At 34.9% G+C, this 27,689-nt stretch overlaps 1 protein-coding gene across 2 annotated transcripts; it reads left to right on the plus strand.

Moving 5' to 3' along the window:
- Window positions 1-26,388, plus strand: LOC128986850 (egl nine homolog 1). 2 transcript variants are annotated; one of them, XM_054407415.1, is made up of 5 exons: window positions 1-1,062; window positions 10,682-10,801; window positions 11,202-11,338; window positions 13,900-14,027; window positions 26,212-26,388. In XM_054407415.1, exons 1-4 carry the CDS (start codon window positions 130-132, stop codon window positions 14,018-14,020), a joined length of 1,311 nt encoding a protein of 436 aa, XP_054263390.1. In that variant the 5' UTR covers window positions 1-129; the 3' UTR covers window positions 14,021-14,027; window positions 26,212-26,388. The 2 variants fall into 2 exon arrangements, with proteins under 2 accessions (XP_054263390.1, XP_054263399.1); XM_054407424.1 differs by having other exon boundaries at window positions 13,900-13,970.
- The last annotated feature ends 1,301 nt before the right edge of the window (window positions 26,389-27,689 follow it).

A 27,689-nucleotide genomic window follows, 5' to 3' on the forward strand; every position in this document is an offset into this window, starting at 1 on the left:
GAGGTTGAATTGAAACACACGGTGATGGTGATACGAACACCAAAAAAGGTCGAAGGCAAAGGTGATTACAAGAATTAATATGGAGAAGAACCTCTGCGTTCTTTTAAGTTATTAAATTGACTTTGTAAAATGGACTTAAATTCTTGTGCTTATTGTGGTAAAGTTGGCAGTTTATCAAGGTGTTCCAGGTGTAAGTGTGTATTTTATTGTTCGAAAGAGCATCAGACTCAGGATTGGAAGAAACACAAACTACATTGTGGTGACAGATCTAAGCCCTCGACCGATTTTGTTAATTCAGTTGCCAATAATGATGCAGGAAAGAATGCAACTACATCTTCAAGTTGTGTATCTTCTGAGGGGAAGAAAAATAAACACACTAGTCGTTCACAGAAAAAGTTAAGTGTGAAAAATACTGTTCGCAACGTAAGTCCTATCAATTATGATGAAGGTAGTTTTGAAGAAGAGATTACTAATGCCAGAACGGAGGACTTAAATCCAACTTTGAAATTATTAAAACCTGGTATAAACAATTCTCCTTCATCTAGCAACTTAGTTAACAACACATTAGGGCTAAATAATCAAATGTCAACTTTGGGTAGTGTGCAAGCCAAAGACCAGTCCATCTTAGGCATTCAAGGAAAACCTACTCCAGATGTGTCTGATATTAGGCTTGATGGTTTACCACCATTTCACCATCGTAATGGATGTGTTGAACCAGATATTATTGAGTTAGTATGTAGAAATGTCATCAAAGATATGGATACATATGGCGTATGTGTAGTGGACAATTTCCTGGGTCCTGAAAGAGGTATGGCAGTATTAGAAGAAGTTACTAACATGTATCAAGCTGGTGTTTTTAAGGATGGAAAACTTGTTAGCAGTGTAAAAGAAAAGGATCCTAAAACCATACGTGGAGATCAAATCACATGGATTAGTGGAAAAGAATCATTCTGTAGAAATATTGGTCTTTTAATCAGTGAAGTAGATGCTGTTATTATGAGAGCCAATAAGATGGCAGAGAACGGGAAACTTGGGAAATATAAGATTAATGGAAGAACAAAGGTAGGCCTAGGCTGATAAGAATTCTGCATAGGTACGTCTTAGATTGAATATTGACTAACCTAGGCTTAGGTCTAGTTAGAACTAAACGGATAGGTATGCCTATAATTAATGGGATTTTTAAATAGGGTAACTTAATAGTGTCATGAGGTTGTGCAGAATTACATCTGGATCCCCAATGTACAGTTTTTTTCCGTCACATCTTAATTGCCAGTAGGTTCGTGGCACTGGCACTGGTCTCTGTCACCGGTCACTGTTTTGTTATTTTGAAGTAGGCTATAGCCGCTACGCTAGGCTCGTGGCACTGGTGCTGGTCACTGCCACCCATTGACCTGTGTGAACCTGGCAATAACTCAGTAATAAGTAGTGCACGCGCTTGATAAAATCTATTGCTGGGTGTTTTGCGGAATAATATGGCTGAGTACCTATATACCAATAATGTCAACAGATAAGATTACACTTTAACGAACACGATAGTCTCAAGGTTATCCTGGCAAAAAAGTTAGTGAAAAAAAGGGAGGTTAAAGTCAGCAATAAGTAGTGCGGGCACCTGATAAAATCTATTGCTGGGCGTTTTGCGGAAAAATACGGCCGAGTACCTATATACCAATAATGTAAACAGATAGAGGACACTTTAACGGACACGACAGTATCAAGGTTATATAGGCCTACCTGGCAAAAAAGTACAGTAATAGATTTTATCAGACGCGCGCACTACTTATTGCTGACTTTAACCCCCTTTTTTCACTACCTTATTACCTTATTACCACCTTATTACTACCTTATTACTAACTTTTGACAAAGTCACCGGTACGAAAATATAGAACACCACTTAAAGTAGGCTAGGTATCTTCTAGGGGAGAATGACGACGAAAAATCTGTTCAGTGCTCTAACTACGTTCATCTTGCCTATTGTCCTCATCAAGAACGATGGCAGAGAAGTGACTGGGCTGCGAAATTTGTGCTTGTTGATTCTTGATATTGTAGGCCTAGGAACAATAAATGAAGATGAGGTAGGGCCTACAGTAGACTCCCTCTTATCCGGACACCTTTTAACCGGACATCGGTTTAACCGGACTACACTCCGCGGAAATGACTTATGTCTTTAACAAGTTCACTGCGTTGCATATTTTCCACCATTATTCCAATGGTGCGTTACGAGATATAGGTCTCGTCCGCTATGATTACGCAGGTGCGATACGAGACGCCGAGATTACGTTGCGCAGTAATCTTTTGCGCATCATAACCTCGTAAAGAAAGGCAAGAGAGCGCTGAGTGTTTGTTTATCTGAACCAGTACAATGTTGACAATCTTCAGCCAGCCCAGGAAGTAAATATGACGTCATTGTACGAGACCCCGAGATCTCGTACCGCACAGCTGTAATAGTTCATTGTTTATTTGTATTTATTCTTTTCCTACAATAACAAATTAAGAAAAATATATGTTACCTGTTTATTTACGAATTCCCTATAATCGTAATCGTTATAAAAAATATATTTTATCTTTCTTTTGTCACTTTTTATATTAATGCGTTTCCTTACGGCTGATTTCAGGCTAAATAAAATACAAATGAAATATGTTTACAAATTACTGTATTTATTTCGTTATAATTTTGGGGTTGGGCTATGACCTCGCAAATGAGTGCATGCCAACAGTGAGTCAAGTGGGCGGGGGGAAGGGATGGGTGCAACCTTGAAGCTATATTTAGACTTGCACCACTTCCCTAAAGGGCTGGGAAAGGGATCCCAATCGCAAAACAAAAACTAATGATACAAAGTTGTTTATCGGAAATTTCTTGTCCGGTTTGACGATTATTTAGCATTGATTTTTGTATGATTTAGTAGGGACAAGGAGAAATATTCGAATTAATGTAAATGATTTGCTTGTTTACATCAAAATACAACATTGCACAATCGTGATATTTTAGGTCATTTACCAGTGACCTTTATTACGCATCCGTTAGTGCTAATAACAGTATAAAAACGCCATTATTCTTTCTCTTTGATCTTGAATTATTTCTTTGGTTTCCTTCTTTCATCCAAGCATTCAACAAAGGTTACCATGGTTACTAATCACCCCATTAGCCTCAAGTAGTGCTTGGAACAACTACTTTTGATACGAGACCCAGGGGTCTCGTATCGTAATTAAGTAAAAGTTTATTACTTCAGTGCGTTACGAGATCTATTTATCTCGTTCATTTCATAGTTACTAGTTGATACATCAAGAAAAATGCATTATATATGTACAAGTTTAATTTCTTTACGATAACTGTACGCCGAAATATCGATGTCGTAATTTTTGGGAAGAAGCCAAATTATGGGTCCCGCACTACGGGCTAGGTACGATACGAGACCTCGGGATCTCGTAGCGCAGTGAACGTGTTAACCGGACAATTTTTATCAGCACATTGGTTTAACTGGACTAGATCGGCAGGATGTGAGCGGTAATAAAACGACTGATCTCGTGGGAAAGATTTAGACCAGTGATCACGTACGTCTAAATACAATGCTCTCCTAAATTTATGTCGATTATCACAGTAAACGGTCCGTTTAAACAAGTTTTTGGGGACGTTGGTTTAACCGGAAAACCTGTTATCCGGACTGGCCTCGGCCCCGAGGAGTCCGGATAAGAGGGAGTCTACTGTAATTAGAACATAGTATTCTAAGCTATGTAGTGAAGTGTGAGAAATGTGGTTAGGAATGTTTTTCTCAATTGCTAAACGTTATTTTTCCGGTGCAACCGTGTTGTAAGCATTCATCTGAAGAAACAGAAGCCTACTAGCCTACGAGGTTCTTATTCCAAAGTTTTATTTACCTCCTGAATCTTATTAACGTACCATCATTATTAACGCAAAAGAATATTTCTAGCTGATATAAACTTATTATACCTAATTTGGACATCTGTTAATCAGCAATTTGGCATCACTTCGCTTCTAACATAGAGAACTTAAGTGAAGGTGAAGTGAAGCAAGTTGATAAATGATGAGAAGATTCAAGAACATCCTATCGTTGATTAAAGAATAGAAAATTATCATTGACTATAAACTTCTAATGGAACTCATTAGTCAATTAATTTCCTTTAAAGAAAATTTCATCTCATTACGCGGGTATAAATGGGCTGTCTGACCACTTACAACTAGTCCTTATTGAGGCATGTTAGGATGGGAGGTAGTTTTTTACGTTGATTCGGGGCTGTATTAATTGTTTTGAAGTTAGGTTAACTTAGATTAGGAAGGTAAAGTTTAGGTTAAAAAGAACTGAGTTGTTTGTTAGTTTATGTTATCCCCAGACTACTTTTGTCTAATTGTCTAACGCTGGGTTAAGACACTGCTAAATATACTATTTCAAGAATGCTTGCACTAAACTTTTTTTAGTTGAGTGCACCATGTTTTAGGTCTTTTTTCGCTTAAAATAATTTCCCTCAGATCAGGATTTCCCCCGTCCAAAAACCCCAATTCCCACCAGTCCCCTAGATGGTAAGGGGTTAGGATGGGTTAACTATTTCCCTCAATTTATTTTAGTCGCACAGTGGCGTAGCCAGGGGGGGGGGCGAGGGGTCTGTACCACCCCCCCTGAAATGTAAGAAATAAATTTTATTTTTTGTATTAAAAATTGTAAGAAACATAAACATGTGTTATAGGCCTACTGCTTGTAATTGCAATACCAACGATCAACTCAGCTGCTTTAATAGTATAGTCTGGTGTCCACATACAGTAATACTTTTCAACGAGTATACTAGATGTTTCCCACTGTTTCTTAATTGGTAATGACACACTGGACTAGAAACTAGAAATACTGTAGAAGGCAGACGTTAGAATTCGGTCGTGCGAGAGAGCTCGGGTGGGTTCGGCCTACTCAGAGTCGGAGGAGAGACATTTCGGTCAAAGCCATGACACGTCGAGTTGACCTTGGGCCTCCTACACAATGACGGTCGACAACACACACAAACACCACAATACACTTGCACTAGACATAAAAAATTTTAGGGCCTAATGATATAAAACAGGAAAACTCCTTTACTCTCGAGGAGGCGCTTCACCAGTAAAACAGGAGCGGGCGCATGCGGAGATATATTCCGCAACACTACCTAAATAGCATAAACTTTACCCATTTTACTTGTTGTTATAACAAAATATTGTAAATGTTGAATAACCTAATCAGAAACCTTATTTCTTTGTTAATAACATTATTTGTTTAACTTAATATGAGTAATTTTCAAATAAACATATCGAGCAATTATCTAGTATATGTTAAAGGTATGTATTGAGAGAGGGCGCGTGGGTAGTTTTGTTCCACAATAATGTAATTTTACATATGTACATGCAAACAAAATTTGTTTTTATAATAAATAGGCTACAAATGAAATAATACATTTAAACGTGTTTATAATTTTGTATGTATAAAATATGCACGCAGTTTGACAAGAGCGCATGAGGAAATAAACTCTGCGCTAAGGACTTACACGATAGGGCGCACGCGGAGTAAACCTCCGCAAACTGACACCTCGTCACTGAATTGCAACTGACAACAAAATGAGGAGGAATTCCAGGGTAAAAATAGCTTAGGGGCATTCCTGGGATGAGGTGCGTTCGAAGTGTAGAGCCGGACACGACTGCTGACACCCATTATGCATATTTATATTAACAAAAACTACAAGTGTGGAGGAAAACTCCGCAAGCGCCCGCTCGAGGGTTAAAAAGGGCTACTGTAATATGTTTTAATAGTGAGCAAAATACGTTTATGAAGGGTTCAAAATTTATGAACAGATAAGTTTGATTGATGTTGATACGTAGGTAGGCCAATTGAAAATAGAAAATTTTATATATAAGTTAATATACATTAAAACTATATACGGTACACATGAATGAGCAACGTTTACTACTTCAACAATTCAAAGCTACGCTATGTGTCTCTAATGAGGTGGCTAAATCGTGGCAAAAAACAAAAAATTTAAAATTAAAATTAGGCTAATTTGAATTTTATTTTAAAAAAGAGTTGTAAACCAAAATAAAATAATCACACCTATAGTGTAATTATATTGAAAATCATACAAATTGACGGCAATAATCGATAATTTAAATAAACAAAAATATATCAATACGCCTACTTCTAATCCAAATATATTATGGTAGCCTACCATGCTACCATACCAGCTATGCCTTTACTGGTAGGCCCTACTACAAAGCAATTGAAACATTTGGTCAGAGTTTGTTTAAATAATGAATGCAAGAAGTAAGGTTTCAAATATTTGTATTTTTTGTGTAAAAAATAGGTGTTGTAGGCCTATATAAAAATATATTAAAATAGTTATATTTTAAGAATGTTTTGCGAGATAGAACTTGTTTCTTATTTGGCCTTAAATTGCTCTATTTTAAGCCCAAATGTTTAAATTCTTCACAATTCTATACCATATCCCCCGGAGGACCCTCCCCCTGAACCCCCTGGAGGACCCCCCCCCCCCTGAACTGAAATCCTGTCTTCGCCACTGTAGTCGCAATACATTAAGTAGTCGCTGTGATGTGTAATACATTTTAGCTCAAATTTGTGGGTATTCTAGTCAAAATTACTTAAAAATCTCATGTGCCCAAATCTAGAAATTTACCAAACTTTTAACTTAAAATGTTTGTAAAAATAACCTATTAAGTTATACCGGTAATTAAAATCCATGTCTTATCCCCTGAGCTGTGATATAACTTTTTTTTTTTTAAAGAGGTTGGCGGCCTCTTTTAACCTTGCATTTGCCCGTCCACATAGACTACAGATCTGTGCGTGGAACGTATCCAGCAAACCAAGGGGTGAGCCGGTACAGTACAAAGGTGAACTGTACTGATAAAAGTTAGTGGCAGTGACCAGGATCCGAACCCACGACACTACTGTCTTGGGCCCGAAGTCCGCGACGCTACCGACTGAGCCACCGACTCACCATTATAATTTTACCTTTGTCTACACAGTCAATATAGAAGTTAACTTGCGTTATGGCCGCTTCGCAATGCCATTACAATGCCATCATCAGATGTAGAAAATTCAGCTGAAGTAGCGTCGTCATTGTTGAAACACACAACCCTAACTACATTTAACAAATTATACACAAATAAAATTAGACAGGCCTTTTGCACACAGGGTAGGGCCTACCGGTTGACATTGCCACAATCTGAACTTACTTAGATGCTGACACCACTAATTTAATTTGTGTACTATATAGGCCTATTTGTTAAATGTAGCCGAATTTGTGTTGTTTGTTACGACTATGACAACACTACTTCAGCTGAATTTTCTATGTCTGATGATAGAACCATTGTAATAACAAAATGGCCAGAACGCAAGTTATAACAGATTGAGCTAGGCCTATGGATAAAGGTAAAATCTATGTTTAGTTTAATTAAGTTATAAGCTAGGGTCTAACATAAGGTTTATCTTAGTTCTCTTGATAAACTTTGTGGCTGAACTTTTATAAGACCAACACCTTAAAATTGTTACTAGCCTATAGTATATTTCTATAGGTCTATCAATCAAACAGGTAGTTCCACAGAGAAAATGTGATATATTTTCAGATTTAAAAAATATCGATATGTAAGTTGGTAGAGTCTAGGATTTTTATTTAATTTATTAGCAGTTACCCTGCACGCGTTGCTGCGCTTAACAACTAATTTATTATTTTGAATGTTAATTTGTTGTTTACGATAAATAATAAAATAATGTATACCAAAAACAAAAATGTGTAAACAGATCATAATTCAATCAAGTTTTGTCGGAAGGATTCCTAAGTTAAAATAAAATTAATTAATCTACAATTTTAAAGTTTCTTTGAGTGGTTCGGATAATGGTTTGGGCAAGTCCAAGTTTTGGCGGTGACTAACACCACCAAACAAATGATTGAAGTGGAGGAAGGTTTGTGGAGAGCAAAGGTTGTTTACATTTCGACGCAAAACAAACTATAGGCCTTCCACAACACGACAACATGTTTACAACCAAAAGCTTAATGATTTACAACAATTTGACCTGTAAAAGCCAACGGACGTTGCTGCCATTTTGAAAATACTTCACCGTAGGTACTGTAACAGAACTACTACCTATACATAAACTTTTAATTACATCTAGCCTACCATAGTTATCAATAAATTCTATATTCTAATACAAGCTATGTCTGTCTGTCTGTCAGTAATATATATCTTGAAATCCAGCAGAAGGATTTTGTCTAAATTTTGGAATTAGAGACTTTCCGATACATTCGATACATGGGAAAAAAGTGTCGATCAAATAATGATTAATTTACTTAGCTATATCTCACCAAAACTTAATCCCCGAAGTACTGAGGCATTCCAAGTAAACTAATTATATCTGGGGGTTTTAATGAAAAAAGACAGAATCTCAATTTATTTAAAAGTAGGCCTAATAGTCTAAAGTGAAAAATTGTTGTCACAAGCCATTTTAAAACTAAAGTAATATGATTTTTATAATATTTATTCCCAATTTAAATAACATTAGATTTAAAGAGTGCTTAGGTTTGCTGCTACGGGGAAGGTAAAAAGTGTTTTTTGACCATATGTCAATAGTATTGGATGAAATAAATAAATTTGCCTAATTTTATCAATCAAACAGGTAGTTCCACAGAGAACCTGTGATATATTATCGGATTTTAAAAATATCGATATGTAAGTTGGTAGGGTCAAGGACGAAAGATTTTTATTGAATTTACTAGTGGCTTGTAGGGACATAAGTCCCTAAAAAGCTCAAATGTAAAACAACTTTTTGCAATACCGGTATTTAAACAAACTCAGAATAACATTATCTATGTGTCAGAATAGGCATCCCTACACCATATCTTTTGTGTAAAAACCAGTTTGTTGTTCTTCTTTGTTTGCTTTTGTTGATGTCATTTTCAATAAATAATTTGAATCACTCCAGTGGTTTAACATGAAAAGGCAGCCAACATATCATTGTTTGTGAATAAATACTGGTTTACTAAGGTAGCTTTGGTCTTGTGGTTAATGAGGATAAATAAAAGCTTCCCTGTTTGGAATTTAAAAAATTCATTGGAGGTTCGCCTTCAGATGAATTGAAGACGCCTGCAATTTCATCTGCAGTAGGCTTATTATACCTACGACGATCCATATTTATCCTGTCTACAAACCTAAGTTCTAATTCACTGTCACCTTGTACAACCATTTCTTCCGAAGCTCTTTTGTAAATTTATGCAAATGGATTTTCTAATGGAATTTCAGCTAGTTTTGACAATATTTCAGGTTTTAAGTCACTATTTTCTTGACGCCTTTGACGAATTTCTGTTGCTGTTGATGTGTCAATAATGTACAATTGGCCATACACGGGGTCTTCATCATGTTGAGGCAGCAAATCTGAGATTGAACGATAAATCTGTCCTTGAATTTTGAAACAGTATGGTCCTTTTCCTGGAATATCTTTCTTACTGGCTGAAAAATAAGCAAAAGCCATCGCACTGTTGCATTGTCGAATGAATTTATACAGTTGTGGGCTCTCTTCAAACAAACTTTTAAGTTCTACATTAGTTTTTGACTGAGGAAGGTTAATAAGTCCGTTATGGCAACATGTCATAAAATGATTATTCGTTAGTTCTTCTCTAAAATGAAGAGCACTACATTGAATGCACTCTTGGTCCAGTAATCCTGCATCATGAATATTTACATTTCTCTCGTCTACCATGGGTCTCCTAAAAAGGGGTTGTAACATATCTTGATTAAGTTCGTCATTATCTACTCTTGCTCTCCTACGCGCACTGTCATTCCTGTGAACAGTTCCCCGCCTTTGTGGTATTCCCCTGGCGTTCATATTAATTACAGTACTTATAATGAAAAGAATATATATCCAGCAGCCTACATACCAAAACGTCTTGAATCCCTGGTGATTTTATAAAAGTATGATCGAATATGATTACTCTACGTTGTATATTCACTGCACTAAAAAAATTTACTTACGAAGGAATGCAAATACACCATTTTAGAACCAATAACATTTATAGGTTAATTTAGTTGTATATATTTACACAACCTTAACCTTAAAATGTGTAGAAATATAAAGAAAACAACATCATTTAAAATAAACTTGAACATATGATTAAAAATAAAAACAAAACAGAAGTTAGATTTAATTTCGACTCTTTGATTATTTATACAGAATATTTATTCTATGTCGTTTATTCCTTTAACACGACAATAACGTAAAAGCATGAAAAAATGAAACTTGAGTATATGATTTAAATATAAACAAAGAATGCAGACGTTTTTCCGACTAATCTTCAATATTTCAGTTTTATTATAGTATACATTTCATAGTTGACTGGCTAAAAGTAAACCAAATGTGTGTATTGATCACTGTTTTCAAATCTGTGGCACAGCTGTTTAAATTTCAAAAGATGTAAACAAATTAAACCCCATGTTGTTTTAATGGGAAAAGTTTTATTCTGTTGCGAATTTATGGTAAAAAAATAAGAAAAATGAATAGTTTTCCCTCAAAATTCACGTCAAGACCTTTAAAATAAGACCCCTCCCATCCTTCTACGGCCATCCAGTCACTCACAATTTCTTTACAAAAGTTTGACTTACGGAATTATATATATAGATTAGCAGTTAATTTTAACAAATTTACAGGCAATGGTAGCATGTTATCCTGGTCACGGGTCTCACTATGTTAAACATGTGGACAACCCTCACCAAGATGGAAGATGTATTACAGCTATATATTATTTGAACACAGAATGGGACATCAAGGTAACTAGTCTTGTGTCTACAAATTCAATCAACAAAATCCTAGCCCATTAAAACTATTTTAATTTTTAACTTAATGAAGCAGTTTCTAATGAACTGAGTGAGTTTTTAATCACAGCATTGTTTTATTTTTGTTTTAAGGGTATATGTTTTAAGAGAACTTGTTTGGGAACTTCAATGTTGAGAGCAAATTGCAGGCACTTAGAGTGTGCATCTTCTGAAACTGCTGATTTTACAAAAATGTAAAAACTATGAACTGTTGAGATAATTAATCAATAGCAATATTTAGGGGTATACAAAGAATTGAAGATTTGAAATGTAATGTCTGCATAGTGTATACGGTGTAACTGTAGGTATTTTAAAAATGTTTTGCCTCTTTATTCATAAAGTTTTTTATGTTTAGGAGAATGGTGGCTTGCTTCGGATTTTCCCCGAAGGGTGGGATCAAGTTGCTGACATTGAACCATTGTTCGACCGCATATTATTTTTCTGGTCTGATAGGCGAAATCCACATGAAGTACAACCTGCTTACAGAACACGGTATATTTTATTTACTCGGTGATAATTAAAATTACATCAACACTGAGAAATTATAGAAATAATCTACTAAGCATGCACATATTAATGAAAATATGGATTTGAAAAAATAAAATATTAGTAGGATACTATGGAAAATATATATTTGTTTTAACAATTTAATTGATACAGCCCTGTAAAAATGCAGCATAGTAAAGTTGTATTTTTATTTACTAACCTAATTATAATTAAAATATTAGTCCTTGTAAAAATGAAATACATTTTATTAATTTATTTTGCACTATTTAGTTTTTTCCAAATTGTATTTACTTTTTACTAAGCCTATGACAAGTATGGTGTTTCTATAAAATGCTAACTTAGAACCTAAAATATCAAGAGGATCGATGCCATTTATTTAAAAGTTCTGCTCTGTCTTGCTACTGTATTAATACCAACAATCACAATCCCACATAGATTATTGAACTATTAAGATAACAAGAGGTTAAGTTGACTTGGGTTGGGAAGTTTGTTCAATGAGGCGCTATGTAATCTAACCAGTATCCCGGTTGCTCAAAACTGATGTGATATAAACTCTCATAATCCTTGTGTCACTTTTCCTCCACACATTTATGCATTGTTAAGTATTACATGTAAACTAAACTGTAGGTGCACATTGGAAAACTATAGGGAGTCGTCCCCTTTTTCAAATGTAGTTATTTTATTAAAATTGTAAATCTGTTGAAACTTAAACTTGTTTATTAAAATCTGTTATTTATCTCTCTGAATTCTAAATATTTTAAGTACATTTAAACTTGTTTCACAATTTAAGGCTTTTTGTGTTTTTATCCTCTAAAATCACACCAAGCTTGTTTTTTTTGCAAATTAAAATAAGGGAAACTTGGCACATTTGATCTGAAATATGTGTGAATAATAAGAGTAGGATTTATTTTGGCTTGAAAAAATATTGAAAATAAGCTAAGTCTATCAAAATAAAAAGGTAACAAATACCTGCAGACTGCCTATAGTGGTCCTTCATCATCTCAACAGGATAACATGTTTCAGTATTACTATACCATCATCAGATCCTTTATTTACAAAACTTGAATATTTCGATACATATTGTCACATCACGGTTTTTAACACAGTCACATAACATTGAATAAAACGAATGAACTATTTACAGTGTAGGCCTACGAATTGAAAGCGAGAGGCAAAAAAGAAGCAACGCATGCATTTCAAGTGTTGAGTCTCGACTGCAAAGCTGAAATATTAAGCTCAGAAAATTTGTTTTTCACTGATATTTGGTCTTCTAGATTTAATACAATTCTCAAAGCTTCCTTCTGAAATATCAAGATTGTATCTAATTTGCTTTTACTTGTACCACCATAAACAGCTAAACCATAAGATACGTGAGAGTGGATATGTGCGAAATAGTATTTAATTTTAAACTTTGATTGGAATTCTACTGTAGAGGTTTTGTGGATTCAATAGATTCTTTATGTATTGCCTGTTGTGGTACATGGTGGCACAGAATGCTCTTAGGGCCTATTCACACTGGGCCACCATGGTGGCGACACCGGTGGTGACACTGGTGGCCGGTCAAAATGCGCATGGACCACCAGCTCAGCCACCAGTGCAGCTGCAGCCACAAAGCTCACAGTTGGACGTCGAAGAGACAGGTGCAAAGCGTATATATTTCTTTGAAATTATGAAACACAAGAAAAAAACGTAGTTTTTTTGTTCATCCGTTTTTATGAGATTTTTTAAGTACCAGAGAGACTTTTTTCATTCACTACAAAGACCTTAGAAATAACCCTGTCACGTTTCACACTTACTCAAGAATGAGTGTTTTAAGTTTTGATGAGCTTCTGGGACGTCTGAAAGATAAAATATCTCTAGAAGAGAAACTGCTACTAACGTTGTGGAAAATTAAGTAAAAACATAGTTAATATACCATTTATTAATAACACTGTAATACCTTGACTCAATAACAAAAAAAAAAAAAACAGTTTTTTTTTGTTCAACCGTTTTTATGAGATTTAAGTATCAGAGAGACTTTTTTCATTCGTAGACCTTAGAAATAACCCTGTCACGTTTCACACTTACTCAAGAATGAGTGTTTTAAGTTTTGATGAGCTTAGATTTTGAGGAGTTTGAATGACGAACACATTGTACTGACGAAAAGATGTAAATTAAATAGAGTATACATTTTGTTATATCATTAAAATCGTTTCCCCATATTTATTACCTTAACAACTTCAAAAGATTAGTAAACTAGTATACTGAGTAATGGTAGTGACTGGTGGCGCTGCCAGTCGCTCCAATGTGAACAGTCCGATAAGAAAACATGGTGCGACGTGGTGGCGCCACCAGACTGGTGTCTTTGAAAATCGCAACCCCGAGCCATCACATTTCTGGTCGCGCGGCCAGACGCGCCACCAAAGCTCAGTCTGAAGATGTCCCATTTAAATCAATGCTAATGTAACGTACCCACCATGGTGTCGCCACCGGTGTCACCACTATGGTTGCCCAGTGTGAAGGGGACCTTAGTCAGTTTTTAATAATATTCTTTTCTCCTGTTCCAGATATGCTATAACGTTGTGGTATTTTGATGCTGAAGAGAGGGAAAACGCTTGCCGAAGGAACCAGCAAGAGAGTATGTGTTGTGTGCTTTCACATCCTCCCATGGTCACTAATCGTAGCTAACCTCATGGTACGCATCATCTATTATTGAGTGAATGTAGATGTTGAATTCTTTATAAAATTCATGTTTTAATATTGGTCATTATTATTAGGGGCATTTAATTTAGAAAATTCGTAGTCTTGAAGTGCTTAAAGCTCCACCATAACTTGTTTGTTTTTCAATAATCTTGTTGGAGATAAATTTCAAAATATTTCTATTTTCACTCAATAACCTAAATTACTAACACTTCATCATTGCAATTATTGTAACTAACCAGCTAATTTAATTTGATGGTAATGATTTGGGTTATAACATGCTTCTAAGGTTTGTTGAATTATATACTGATTTATATTTATATTTTAGTTTTATAATAGTTTGCTTAGCCTACTAAAGACAATTCTTTAACTTCATCAACTGTAAAGTACTTCTTGATTATCACATTCAAGAGTTGGTTGGGGTAAATAGCTCGATTCAGCCCAACCACTGGCAATATGTATACTTGTCACCATGTGAATAATATAATTAGTTAATGACAACAAAAAACAAAAGGGTTTTTTTAAACAAGGATATTTAAGTGCACTCCTGTAGATGATGAGAAAATGGAAAGAATTATTGGTTCACTTAAGAATAAAGTGTCTAAAGTCGAAAGTTTGCAGTTGAGGGAGGAGCCTATTTACCACGTGACATCGAAGGAGCCAATGAGGATAGTGCGGTGTTGCCAAATCGAATAATACCAGCTGATTTGAAAATATTGTTTAGGAATTTAATTAATGTCGTCAACGGGCGATATGGCAACTTCGCACTAGCCTTGTCTTCTGGTTGGCTGCCGCCAACTGCAAACTTTCGTGGTACCGACTGTAATGGTTATGATGATTTACCAACTAAATTATTAGAATGTGTAGGGAACCTTTTAGTAAAGCCACTTGTACATTTGGTGAATTCATCTTTTGTGTCTGGCTTATTTCCACATAAACTAAAAATTGCAAAGGTAATTCCTTTACATAAAAATACCCCTGCTGCAGCAAACCTGCAGACTAAGCACATTTTTAATTGGCTGATATGGTTTTCACTTAAATATATTTAAATAACACTAGAGGACCCATGCTGCTTCGCAGTGTTAAAATAAATATAATATCTGAGAAATAATCAAATTTATGATTTTTGATTGAGTAATACAGTATCTTCAGGCTGATTCAAATGATCAATACAGTAGCTCAAATAAAAGGCTACAATTTACTGATTACTTTGAGTCTAAAAATATAAAAATATATAAAAAAAAACATGAACAATACTGGAGCTATTGATTTTTAATCATAGACAATCCTTATGAAAAATAATTTTTATGTTGGTTGTTTACCTTGCTTGAAACTCGTCTGATTTGAATGGAATAACTAATAGCTTAAATGAAAGCCGGTATTTCAATTAAGGTTCTTAGACCTAAATATATAGTATTATATAATTATAACTGGAGAATAAATCTTGAATTGATGTAAGAATTCAAAAATTATTCAAATTATATTTTTAGTAGAGTAATACAGTAGGTAAGTATATACCGAAGCTTGATGTGAAATCTTTGCGTGCATGACTTCAATTGAAGACCTCAATCATGAAAATCAGTCGGGTAGAAGAGCCAAACGAACTCTGAAAAGAAAAACCAAATTTACCTCCCATAAGAAATGCGTGGGGAGCAAATTTCGTTTATGTATAAGCCAACTGGATTATATATAAATATATGCCGATGCTTGATGTGAAATCTGTGCGTGCTACCTTCAATTTGAGACCTCAATCATGGAAGTCGGTCAGATGGAAGAACCAAACAAACTCGGAAAAGAGAAACCAAATTTAACTCCCATAAGCAATACATAGGGAGCGATTTCGTTTACGTATACGCCGAGTGGGATCATAGATAAATATATGCCAATGTTTGATGGCAAATCTGTGCATGCACACCTTCAATTTGAGACCTCAATCATGAAAATCGATTGGGTAGAAGAGCCATTCGAACTCGGCAAAGAAAAACCAAATTTAACTCTCATAAGAAATGCATGGGGAGCAAATTTCGTTTACGAAAGAGCAGAGTGGGATTATAGATAAATTTATACCGATGCTTGATAGCAAATCTGTGCGTGCATACCTTCAATTTGAGACCTCAATCATGAAAATCGGTCGGGTAGAAGAGCCAAACGAACTCGGAAAAGAAAAACTAAATTTAACTCCCATAAGAAATACTGTACATGGAGAGCAAATTTTGTTTACGTATAAGTAGAGATGGGATTATAGATAAATGTATGCCGATGCTTGATGGTAAATCTGTACATGCATACCTTCAATTTGAGACCTCAATCATGAAAATTGGTCGGGTAGAAAGGCCAAAGGAACTCGGAAAAGAAAAACCACAAGTTTTAAATACCCAGGTATTTTAGATAACTAATTGAAGCAGTGATAAATTCACTAGATAAGGGTTTAAATTCAGCTGGAATCTTCATTGACATGTCCCAGGCATTTGATAATGTATACCACCATCAATTATTAATAACTGAACTTGATAATTTGGGTATTAAAGGAGTCACTCTCAATTGGTTTAAATCATACTTAAGAGGAAGGTTACCAATTTGTGGAAATATCAACTTCTAAATTCCATGTTGATGGCCCCTGGATTACTTTATATGACTATAGTATAATAATGGTACAATACCTCGTCAAGTAATCCAAATGTTGTTTGAGGTTAACAACCTACATGTTTCGCCGTAAATACGGCATCGTCAGGGTTACAAAAACAAAGACATCGATGTCACACGCACACAATAAATACACGAATACGAACATTTAATTACGGAAAGACAAAGTAAACATTTAATTGACATTGATAGGCCTATCACACGCACACGACACGGACGGTCCCGGCGACCTAAACCATAACATGAGTGAGATTGCTGACGGTCTTGAGGTGCTACATAAATGCAGTAAAGGTAGTAAACTTAACACGTTAGAGGAGTTTGAAATTTACAAATTGTACCATGACAACACCGCCAGTGGACATATCCTCAACGAAAAACTGCAGTTCCAGTCACACTCTATTTTCAATGTGCTAATTCACCAAAATAACCGGCTACCTGACCTTTGTCCTACTGATAACATGGACAACAACGAGGAAGGAGTCTGACACTGCAGTCTACTACCTGCGCCGGGACCGTCCGTGTCGTGTGCGTGTGATAGGCCTATCAATGTCAATTAAATGTTTACTTTGTCTTTCCGTAATTAAATGTTCGTATTCGTGTATTTATTGTGTGCGTGTGACATCGATGTCTTCGTTTTTGTAACCCTGATGATGCCGTATTTACGGCGAAACATGTAGGTTGTTAACCTCAAACAACATTTGGATTACTTGACGAGGTATTGTACCATTATTATAGTCATATCAACTTCATCAAAAAATAACATCATCCAAAAAACAAGATCTAATTTATTAAAGATCATCTGGTATTCCACAAGGATATATTCTTGGTCCTCTTTTATTCATATGTTACCTTTAAAATCTTCAGTATATATGCAGGTGATATTAATCTTAACACAACTGGGAAATCCCTAACTGATTTAGAAATGTCTGCTAAGTCAGAATTAAAAAGTCTGAATCAGTTAAAAATGTATTAAATCTGTTAAAATAGATCATAATTTAACACTTAATGTTAGTAAAACCAATGTAACATGTTCATTATTTTCAAAACAAAAAGAGACAAAAATGATAAAAGTATAAAGTTAGATATAAATAAAAATGCCATTGCTCAAAACTATTGGGTTTAATAAATAGATGAGAATTTAGGCTGGAATAAACATGTTGAGTATTTAATTAAAAAAATTAATTCTTGTATATTCGTCCTAAGAACAATGTCATATCTCTGTGAAGGAACAAGTCCGTAGAATGATATATCATGCAAAGATCTCATATTGAATCAAAACATTAGAATAAGTATTTATGGTTGGACAACAAAAAATAATTTAAAAATATTTTGAAAATACAACAAAAACAATCAGATTGATACATAAATGAAAATATGACCAGTCCGCCAAATCTTATTTATTTAAAGGGATGAACATTTTTACAGTTCACGCCATATATATTTTTGAAACAATTAAATATTTTTTCAATATTGCTGAGACTCAAGATGTGCATAATTATAATACAAGGGGTAACAGTTATTTAGTTAAGGAACAACCAAGACTTGAAATTTTTAAAAATAAACCTTTTTATATTGGAAACAATTTTTTTAGAAAACTTCCTAGCTTTTTTAAAAATGAAAATGACAAATCTAAATTTATGAAAAAACTGAATGCATTCTTACTAGACCTTGCTTTTTACAGTATAGAAGGATTTAATAATTTAAATTTTAAATAATGTGTAGTATTTTGTAATGTTTAACTGTTTCTTATTGTCAATTTAGGTAGTAAGTAACAGACCTGGGACACGTATAAAAATTTGTACTGTGAAATAAGACTTTTTGAATCATGATTTTGCCGCGATCCCGCAAGATGCAGTCACGTTTTCGTGACCGCGGAAGACAATGATGATTACTACACGGCCGCAGAAGATGTTCATGATCATGTCGAGATCGTGCTAGACAATGATCACGTTTTCGTGACAGCGGGAAACGACGATGATGTCCATACGGCCGCGGTGGATGATCATGATTTTGCCGGTATCGTGCTAGACGATGATCACGTTTTTGCTAGACGATAATGTATACATGGCCGCGGAAGATGTTCATGATTTTACCACGATTACGCCAGACGACGATCACGTTTTTGTGACCGCGCGAGATATTCATAATTTTCCGCGATCACACTAGAAGGTTATCATGTTTTCGTGACCACAGGAGACGATGATATCTATACAGGGTTGCCACCAGCCTTGAAAAGCGTGAATTATGCGTGAATTTAGGTGACCATGAAAAAGTGCGTGAATTATGCGTGAATTTCGCCATTGGACCATGAATTCTCAAAATCATTATTAATAATTCAGCCAAAACCCCTAAATGTGCTGAATCAAATACCCCGTATTAAAACCATTCTCGAAATGAACACCGAGATAAAACGTCAAAGTGGGAGTGTCAAGATAAAAAGTTTTGTTGCCATGCCACGAACAGAAACGATTGCGTAGTTTATTCAAGGTCAAATCCGATCGTAACCAACGTCAGCCGAGTAGTCTAGAGATGAGAATTATCGTTGTTTTCCGGCAACGGTTATAACGATAACGCAGCTGCCCAATAACGTGTTGCGGCAACCTGTTATTTCAATAACGATTGCCAACTCGTTGCCGCTATAAACCGTTGTCTGCCGGTCGGTGTTGCGGCGTTCAGTTATCGTTGTCGGTTGATCAGTTACAGTTCAGTTTTCAGTTGTAGTCGGGAGTCGGGCGTGGCCCAGACAGGATGCGTTATTCTTATAGCTCAGTGGTTATTCTAGTTCGTTTCAGAAGTTATCGTTGCTCAGGTAGCGTTACGGCAACGGCACTAATGGCAATGCATGTTTTCGTTTTCGTTGTCCGCGCGGCTTTCCTGCAACATTGTGTAGATAGATACGTTATTATAATAACAGGGAGTTCTCCACAACGTGTTGCCGCGATAACGTTGCCGTGGCCGCAACACTGTTATTCATCCTGTTATGTTATAACGCCCATCTCTACCGAGTACCGATCTACCGATAAAATCGATGCTTTCGGAGCCAAAACATCGATCACATCGATGTTTGTTCCGAGTTTCTCGTCTGTTCTCTGCACTGTAACAGCCAATTAACCTAAAACCAATACAATTCAGTTACGGAAAACATCAATACTGTATTTCATTACTTTTTTTGGCCTAAAAGACCGATGTAACAAACCAAATCATCGGTTCGGTAATCTACCATCGATGTAAACAAACAACTTCGAACATCGATAGAAAAGACATCGATGTTTCGAAAACATCGACAATCGGAATTGATGCTCGCTCTCACTCATTCTCTACTCTCTACTCTAGTGTTCGTGTGGAAGGAAATACAGAATAACCATAACCTTAAAGTTTTAAACTGATCTGAAACTTGTCAAACGTTTGAAGTAGTGGTGGACACTGGACAGTAAGATCACTTTTTGCACTCGTGATTCCGTTTTGTGCTTCTTATAATTGATTACCCAACACTCAGTGGAACAAGTGTTCAGATTAAATATTTTTTATTACTGATATATCATACTTCCGATACTTTACAACGTTAAAATAAGAAGTACCTTGCCTTGCCATAAAGGTCAAAATGGCTTGCTCCGGCTGGAACTTAATCGTCTTCTGTGTTTGTTTGGTCAAATATGTCGTATTTCAAACTACTGTCACTGTCAGTGTTGAGTAAATGTGTTTACGCCACACTACATTATTTTGACGAACTTCCCACGCAAGTATTTAGTCCAGAAAACAGCTGTTTGCCGCCAGCTTATTCAAATGGGGTTTCATTGCGTACTACTGTGCTGCAATGAGTTTTGCCGGACACCAATCAGCTGATTGTACTGTATTTAGTATTTAGGTGGCAATGAGTGGTTATAAACAAAAACATAACCTCTCAATGACTAGTGATTTTTAGTCCTTTAGTTGGTGGAAATATATAAGGATTTGTACAGATTTAGTAGTATGGCGTAAACTATCGTACGTCACTCGTCCAAAAGGTGTGTACCGGACTCGTATGGTAATCCCGTACTTGACTTCGTCTCGCACGGGAACGACCACACTCGTCCGGTAAACACTTATTTTCAGGACTAGTAACGTAGTATACTATTACGCCACACTACATTATTTTGACGAACTTCCCACGCAAGGATTTAGTCCAGAAAACAGCTGTTTGCCGCCAGCTTATTCAAATGGGGTTTTATTGCGTAATACTGTTCTGCAATGAGTTTTGCCGGACACCAATCAGCTGATTATACTGTATTTGCGTGCCAATGATTTAATTATAAACAAAAACATAACCTCTCTTAGAGGTTATGACTAGTGATGTTTAGTCCTTTAGTTGGTGGAAATATATAAGGATTTGTACGAATTAAGTAGTATGGTGTAAACTATCGTACGTAACTCGTCCAAAATGTGTGTACCGGACTCGTATGGTAATCCCGTACTCGACTTCGTCTCGCAAGGGAACGACCACACTCGTCCGGTAAACACTTATTTTCAGGACTAGTAACGTAATATACTATTACAACGTGAGTTTAAGTTTATTTATTTAGGCCTAAGTTGCAAGAAGTCAATGTTGTGCTGAAAAATGGTGATTTCGTTCTGAGGAAGGTAAATGTAAATGTTTTGTTAGAAGCATAGGTGTTTTCAGTCAATACGAATCTAACTAATGAGATGTAAATTTAATTAAATAATTGTTTTAACTGTGATTTAAACCTGTGTAGGCAAATGATAATATACAAACTGATCCAATCGGAAGAAACATCCTTCTAAACTAAGTTTATTTTAACCTTTTCTGTAATGTAATTAATTATTTTTTTATTACTTAAAAGTTAGCCTATGTTTAAACTTACATTTAACTAATCCACTAATATTTAACTATTTAACTAAATATTTATTTACATAATATTACCTTTTTAGAGTGTTTTTATCAGTCAGTCGGTAACCTTTAATCTTCTCAATAAATAAAAGTTGGTTCAGGCCTAACTTAGCCTAGATTCAGCTTTGGATTACAATGTAGGCTAGCCTACTGTGTTACAGTATAAAGTAATAGATTGCATGTGCGTTTTAGTAGGCCTAGATATGGCCCATTACTAAGTTAACCGTTTCTTGATCATGTTCTTAACATTTGTTTTTATTATGCCTATTATCTTAATTATGCGTTATGCCTATTATCTTAATTTGATGTTTAGACAGTAAAGTTCTAGGCCATTGCTGGATTAACTAAGTTAAACCTTTTATGTTTGGATGCAATGTTTTTTAGGTTAGGCCTATACCTAACTACCAATCCGACTTATTATTTATTTATTATTTCTTCTAACGTTTGAATTTATCATTAGGCCTAAGTTATGATGTTGTTAAATCAGATGTTTCAATTTTTTTTAAGAATTACATTGTATTATCACACACAAGATTTTTATTAAATATCCTTTTTCATCTGTGATTTTACTTTTTTTAGACTGGATAAATTTTATTAAATTCTTATTTTTCACTCTAAAATAAACGCATGAAATGTGTTTTATTTTATAGTAGCACACAAAACTATATATTGTCGATAAATTAATGTACAATTCTGAACTAGGCAATACTCTTTTATGGTGAAATTGTGCGAGCATATACCCCATGAATTTTTCAAAACTACCAATGAAAACCTTGAATTATGCATGAATTTTATTATCTCACTTTGGTGGCAACCCTGCTATACGGCCGCGGGAGGTAAACCGAATTTTGCCGCGAACGCCCTAGATGACGACTACGTTTTCTTGACCACGGAATATATTCATGATTTTGCCGCGATCACGCTAGATGATGATTACGTTTTTACGACCGCATGAGATATTCATTATTTTGCCACGATCACGGGAGTCGTTGGTAACGTTTCTGTGACCGTGGGAGACAATGATGTCTATTCTATTGATATTCAGGATTCCGTGACAGATCGTGATGATGTTTCCGTGACTGGGGAAGATATTCCGGATTTCGCAGTAATCCCCGAAGTCGACCATGATGTCTCCACGACCGCAGATTATCACATTATTACCTCTAGTTTTGCTTGATTGAAAATTTCAGCCTGGCGCACCTGTAGTTATAATCAAATGGTATTTTTGTCGTTAGATCTTTATTTACATTTGATGTGATAGTTATTTACTTTGTTGAGAAGGGTTTCATTGTTGCATTTTCTTTTGACATAAAGTCAAGGGTTGATGTAGTATAACCAAATTATTTAGAAAATTTGGTTAAACTATAAAAATCGTTTCAAGAACCGAGAATTGATACAATTTGCGATCGATACATCACTAATTGTCGAAAAAAAACTAGTATTGAAAAATCTGGAATTAGTCTTGAATTTTAAAATGGAAATAAACTAGTCAAAATAAGTTGCAATATTAATACTCAAAATACGATGTATTTATATAAACACAACTAACCTATGTAAAACAAATCTTAAGGGACCAAACTGAATATATGTTATATCAAGGATTTTGTTATTGGTCGTTATATTGAGGTTAGGTTGCAGGAATTTTGCTATGTCTCGGTTCACAAAACAGCATCGGTCCATATAGGTCAAGTTTTGACCTCATTAAAACACAATTACATAGAATAAGCTACAATGCTGTGTAAACAGCCGTTAATGTCACAATTTGCATTTTTTATCAACAAAATACAATATTACATGCACAATCATTGATATGGCGCAATCATGACACTTCTAGTCTTTAAACCTTGTTTTAGTTATACAAAATTTTATATTTAAAATCACAGCTTCATCTAACTCGCCTAAAAACTAGCCAAACACTGTATAGCAATAAATTACGTAAATAATAAAATAGTGGAAAGTTTTGTAAGTGATACGCTAGCTTGTGCTCGTAATAGGCTGGTAGGCTACCGGTACGTGTTGTGTTGTATCACAACAAAGGAATTTCGATTTGATAACAATAACTAGCATTGGTGTTTCCTTAGTTGAAAACAAATAATATAGAAAATAATAAAAATAATACATCAGCCATGAACATTTTTAAGATTATATTTTATGATAATAAAAACCCTTGTAAAAATAATAAAATAAAAACACAGTTTTTATTTTTCTCTTTGTTCTTCTATTTTTTCTTAGGTTTCTCTTTGTCCACAAGCTCGACAATTTTCCTTAAAGTAGTTACTCATCGCCCAATCACAGCCTACTTAAGTTACCATGGTTACTAATGGCTCAATCACAGTTTACAAAGTATTATGACGTCCAGCTAATGATATGTGTTGTAACTTAGCACCAGGGTTGCCACTCCTCCCGATTCTGTAAGGACATTCAAGACTTCGGTCCGTTATACCTGGTTGGGGGGGGAGGGTCACGTCCCGATTTTTTCCTATCAAAGGTGGCAACCCTGCAAAGCACACAACCGACAGAAGTGTAAAACAGAGCAGACGATTCTCAGCGCAAGTGTTGATGTAATTCTTCTATTTCATTTTCACCAAAGGAACTATAATGTTTTAAAAACAATAATGTAGGGGTTCGTTCTATCGAGGGAAAGTCGCTGTCAATTGGTTAAGTAGAGGTTACATTTTTTTCCAATGCTAGTGGGAATATTCAATATATTTAACAACATTCGCTATATAGAGGTTCAGACCATGGTGGAAGGAAAATACGTAGGTGTGTTATTCCCGTCATTTGCCGATGTCACCCAGATTGCAAACAAAAAATCAGCTGATGTATTGCCACATAAATATATATATATATATTTGTTTTGATTTAATTGTTATTGTTTTTATAATTTTTCTAAATGGTAAAATGGTGTTTGCAATCTGAGTGACTTCAGCATATGACGGGAATAGCACACCTAGCCTATGTATTTTCCTTCCACCATGGGTTCAGACAATAATAAATAAATTTGTTATATTCAGATGACTTATATTAGCAGGGATCATAAAAAATTTGTTAAATCAAGGTTGTTGATATGGTTTGTTTGTTATGTAGAGGTAAATATACATTGTCGAAAGCTGTAGCGGATAAAAAAAAGTTATATTTTGGAATACGTTATATTGAGGTTTGTTATATCGAGGTTATACTGTAAAAAGTTAAATTTTTATCTGTACATTGTCTGGGTTAGCATAGTATTTTTTTCCATTTCAGGCAAAAAGCGCAATAGGGCCCTAGTTTAATTCTGTCTTCCTTTCTGTATGTTTGCATGTCTGTTGGTAACGCAAAAGTACTCTTATTTATGTTTTACCGCAAAGTGAAGAGCACCATTGATAATAAAAATATAAACTGGTATGGGTAGTATTTAATGGTGTGGTATTATTTTACTTTTAACCCTAGAGTGGTGTCTTCGGTCTGTGAATTCGATGACGTTATATTTTCAAGTTCCTGCTCTCCCCTAGGGTGTTTCCTACAACATTCCTTCCTCGACTCAGTCCACCACCAGACGCGAGGGCGTAATTTTGTGGTTAAAGATTCATCTGCAATTGTGTAATACGGTCCCCTATACCGAAGACACCTAGGGTGTGATTGGTCCAACAGACCTAAGACCTAAAATGAATAATAATAGTACTATATATAATGTAAAATTATATAATTTAATAATTTAACATAGTTTATGTAATCCCATAGTTATATACATGAAATATTTATAAAATACTAAAACGAAAACGGTCTCACAGTCCAAAGACACCAAAGGTTTAGGCTAATCAAAGTCGCCATTACTCCATGGGTAAAATAGGCATTATTTGAAGTCTCATTCAAACGGTAAAATTATACAGAATTTTGATGGTTTATGTTTTTGAATATGAACCGGTCCATAAACTTTCATAATATACCAGTGAAGGCTTTAGTAATTTAAAAAAAAAACAGCATTTTTGAAAAAGTTTTACTTATTAACTTTTGATAAATGTATTAATTTTTTCAAAAATATTTTACCAACACTCACAGGTTCACGATAAACCCCATAAAAATGTAAACATATATAGGAGGAATAATTTTACACAGTTTTATCATGATTATAGTTATAAACAAAAAAATTTTACAAAAATTTAAAACGGTCTCACAGACCGAGACACTAACAAAAAAAAAAAGACACCACTGTTAAAAATCAAAACACCACTCAAGGGTTAATCAGTGACGAAAGAAGCCCTCAATTTCATTTTAAGACTTTGCCTCAAAGATCTATAAAATTGTTATTTTATACTAAAATCATTGAACATAAAATATATTCAGTTAGCTAAAGATATTTGTCGCATGACATTCATTTTCAAGGTATTTGGTTTGTGTTAAAACTGTCATATATTGTTTGTTTGTTGTTGTCAGAAACTGCCTTTTGTTTTAAAGAACCTACAGGTGTTTTAAACCCGGTTTACAATAAAAAATAGATGGCTTTTGTAAAATATTTATTGAATGTTGCAATGTTTACATCCATCAAGACAAAGAGAAACAAATTTATCTCCCTATTTTTGCAGCATTGTATAGGCTAATTTTCTTTAATTTAAAGAAAAGTGCTTATTGATTGCAAGCTTAATATAATATATGTTTTATTGTTTTGTTTTAGGAAACCTCACAAGCTAACCTGAAGAAGTTGTCACTGTACAGCTTTGTAATATACTCTGTTTAATATTGTATAATTATTAAAGCCTGGAGTATTCTTTTAATTTTGTACATACTGTATCTAGAAATGCCCAATCAAATTTTATTTTTCTTGTCCTTAAACAAATTGCATTGCAATAAACATTTGTCATCTTTATTTACCCTATTACCTCTTGATTAAAATTAAAATTATAAAAACTGACATAGAGAAGACCAAAACTACTTTTTGTGAGTTTGCATTTTAAGTACATCTTACACAAACTTCATGGGTTGTCCTTTAATAAAAGTCTCGATTGTGCTCCTGTCATAGCCATGCAAGCTAGCTTCAATCTGAGACTAACTTCGAGACTAATGTCAGCCCTAAAAGTCAACAACACACCTATCAGCAAGCATAGTTTCCTCAAATTAGGTAGTAACAAGACCAGGGTTCGGACCATTCCCTTAAAAAAACGTTAAATATGCCACTGGCGTAAAAAGACAAAAAAAATGTTTAAAAAATTCAATCACTGTCTTGAAAACTGATGAACACCCGCTGCTGCCTCCATTTAGAAAGTGTGTACGGCTTTTAGGTAACTCCTAAGCCTCTTGCGTACATTTTTTAAGTCAAATAACTTTTCTTCATGAACACGTCTGTCAACTTGCAACTGTAGGCCATTCAACAGGGATTGACCCTCTACCAAAAGAAAAGAATCACAGATCATGATTCATACTTGGTCCATTTTCTTATTCAACGTTTTTGAATACTATGAGGAGATTAACCATTCTGTGGGGGTTGTAGTTAACCAGAAGTGGATGAGTAAGAAACACTACTTTGGTTTAGACTCAAACTATCCTGCTTGGTTGTGATGGAGCTCGATTCACTTAAACTACTACTGTCAGCCGACGTAGATGAAAAACAATACACTGAGCCCTGTTCATCTTATTTTTCTCCTAGTTATACTCTTTGTTGAAGGAAGGAATTGTACAGTATTGTAAACCGGAATATTGAAGAATAATAAAAGACAAAAGTGGACTTTATCAGTAACTGAGCGAGAGACAATTTAAGTGAAAAAAGCAAGAAACAATTCAAGTGAAAAAAGCGAGAAACCATTAACAGTTGGTCTTTGGAACGCTATATTGGCCGATAGTGCACCATTCTCATGCAGGTCAAAGCACTTTTTAATGGCAAGGAGTCTAAAGAGTGGCCTATGAAGGATTACAGATAGCAAAACTATGGCTACTGTATTTGTTAAATCTCTAAATCAAAGCTGTACCTATTTTTAATTTACACATTTTACTATCTCAATTAGTTTTACATGATTTCATATATTATTATTTAAATTTGCCCATATTTCTTTTATGACAAACCCTCAATATATACAAGTATTTACAATTGAAATGTTAAAACACTGCTGCAGACTATAGGTGCATTGATTTTAAAAGAGGCAAACTTTCTCCAAGCAA

This window comes from Macrosteles quadrilineatus, unplaced genomic scaffold (assembly GCF_028750875.1).
Source record: "Macrosteles quadrilineatus isolate MER2022 unplaced genomic scaffold, UCM_ALF_1.0 Scaffold_1__1_contigs__length_201487025, whole genome shotgun sequence".
Classification (NCBI taxonomy): domain Eukaryota; kingdom Metazoa; phylum Arthropoda; class Insecta; order Hemiptera; family Cicadellidae; genus Macrosteles; species Macrosteles quadrilineatus.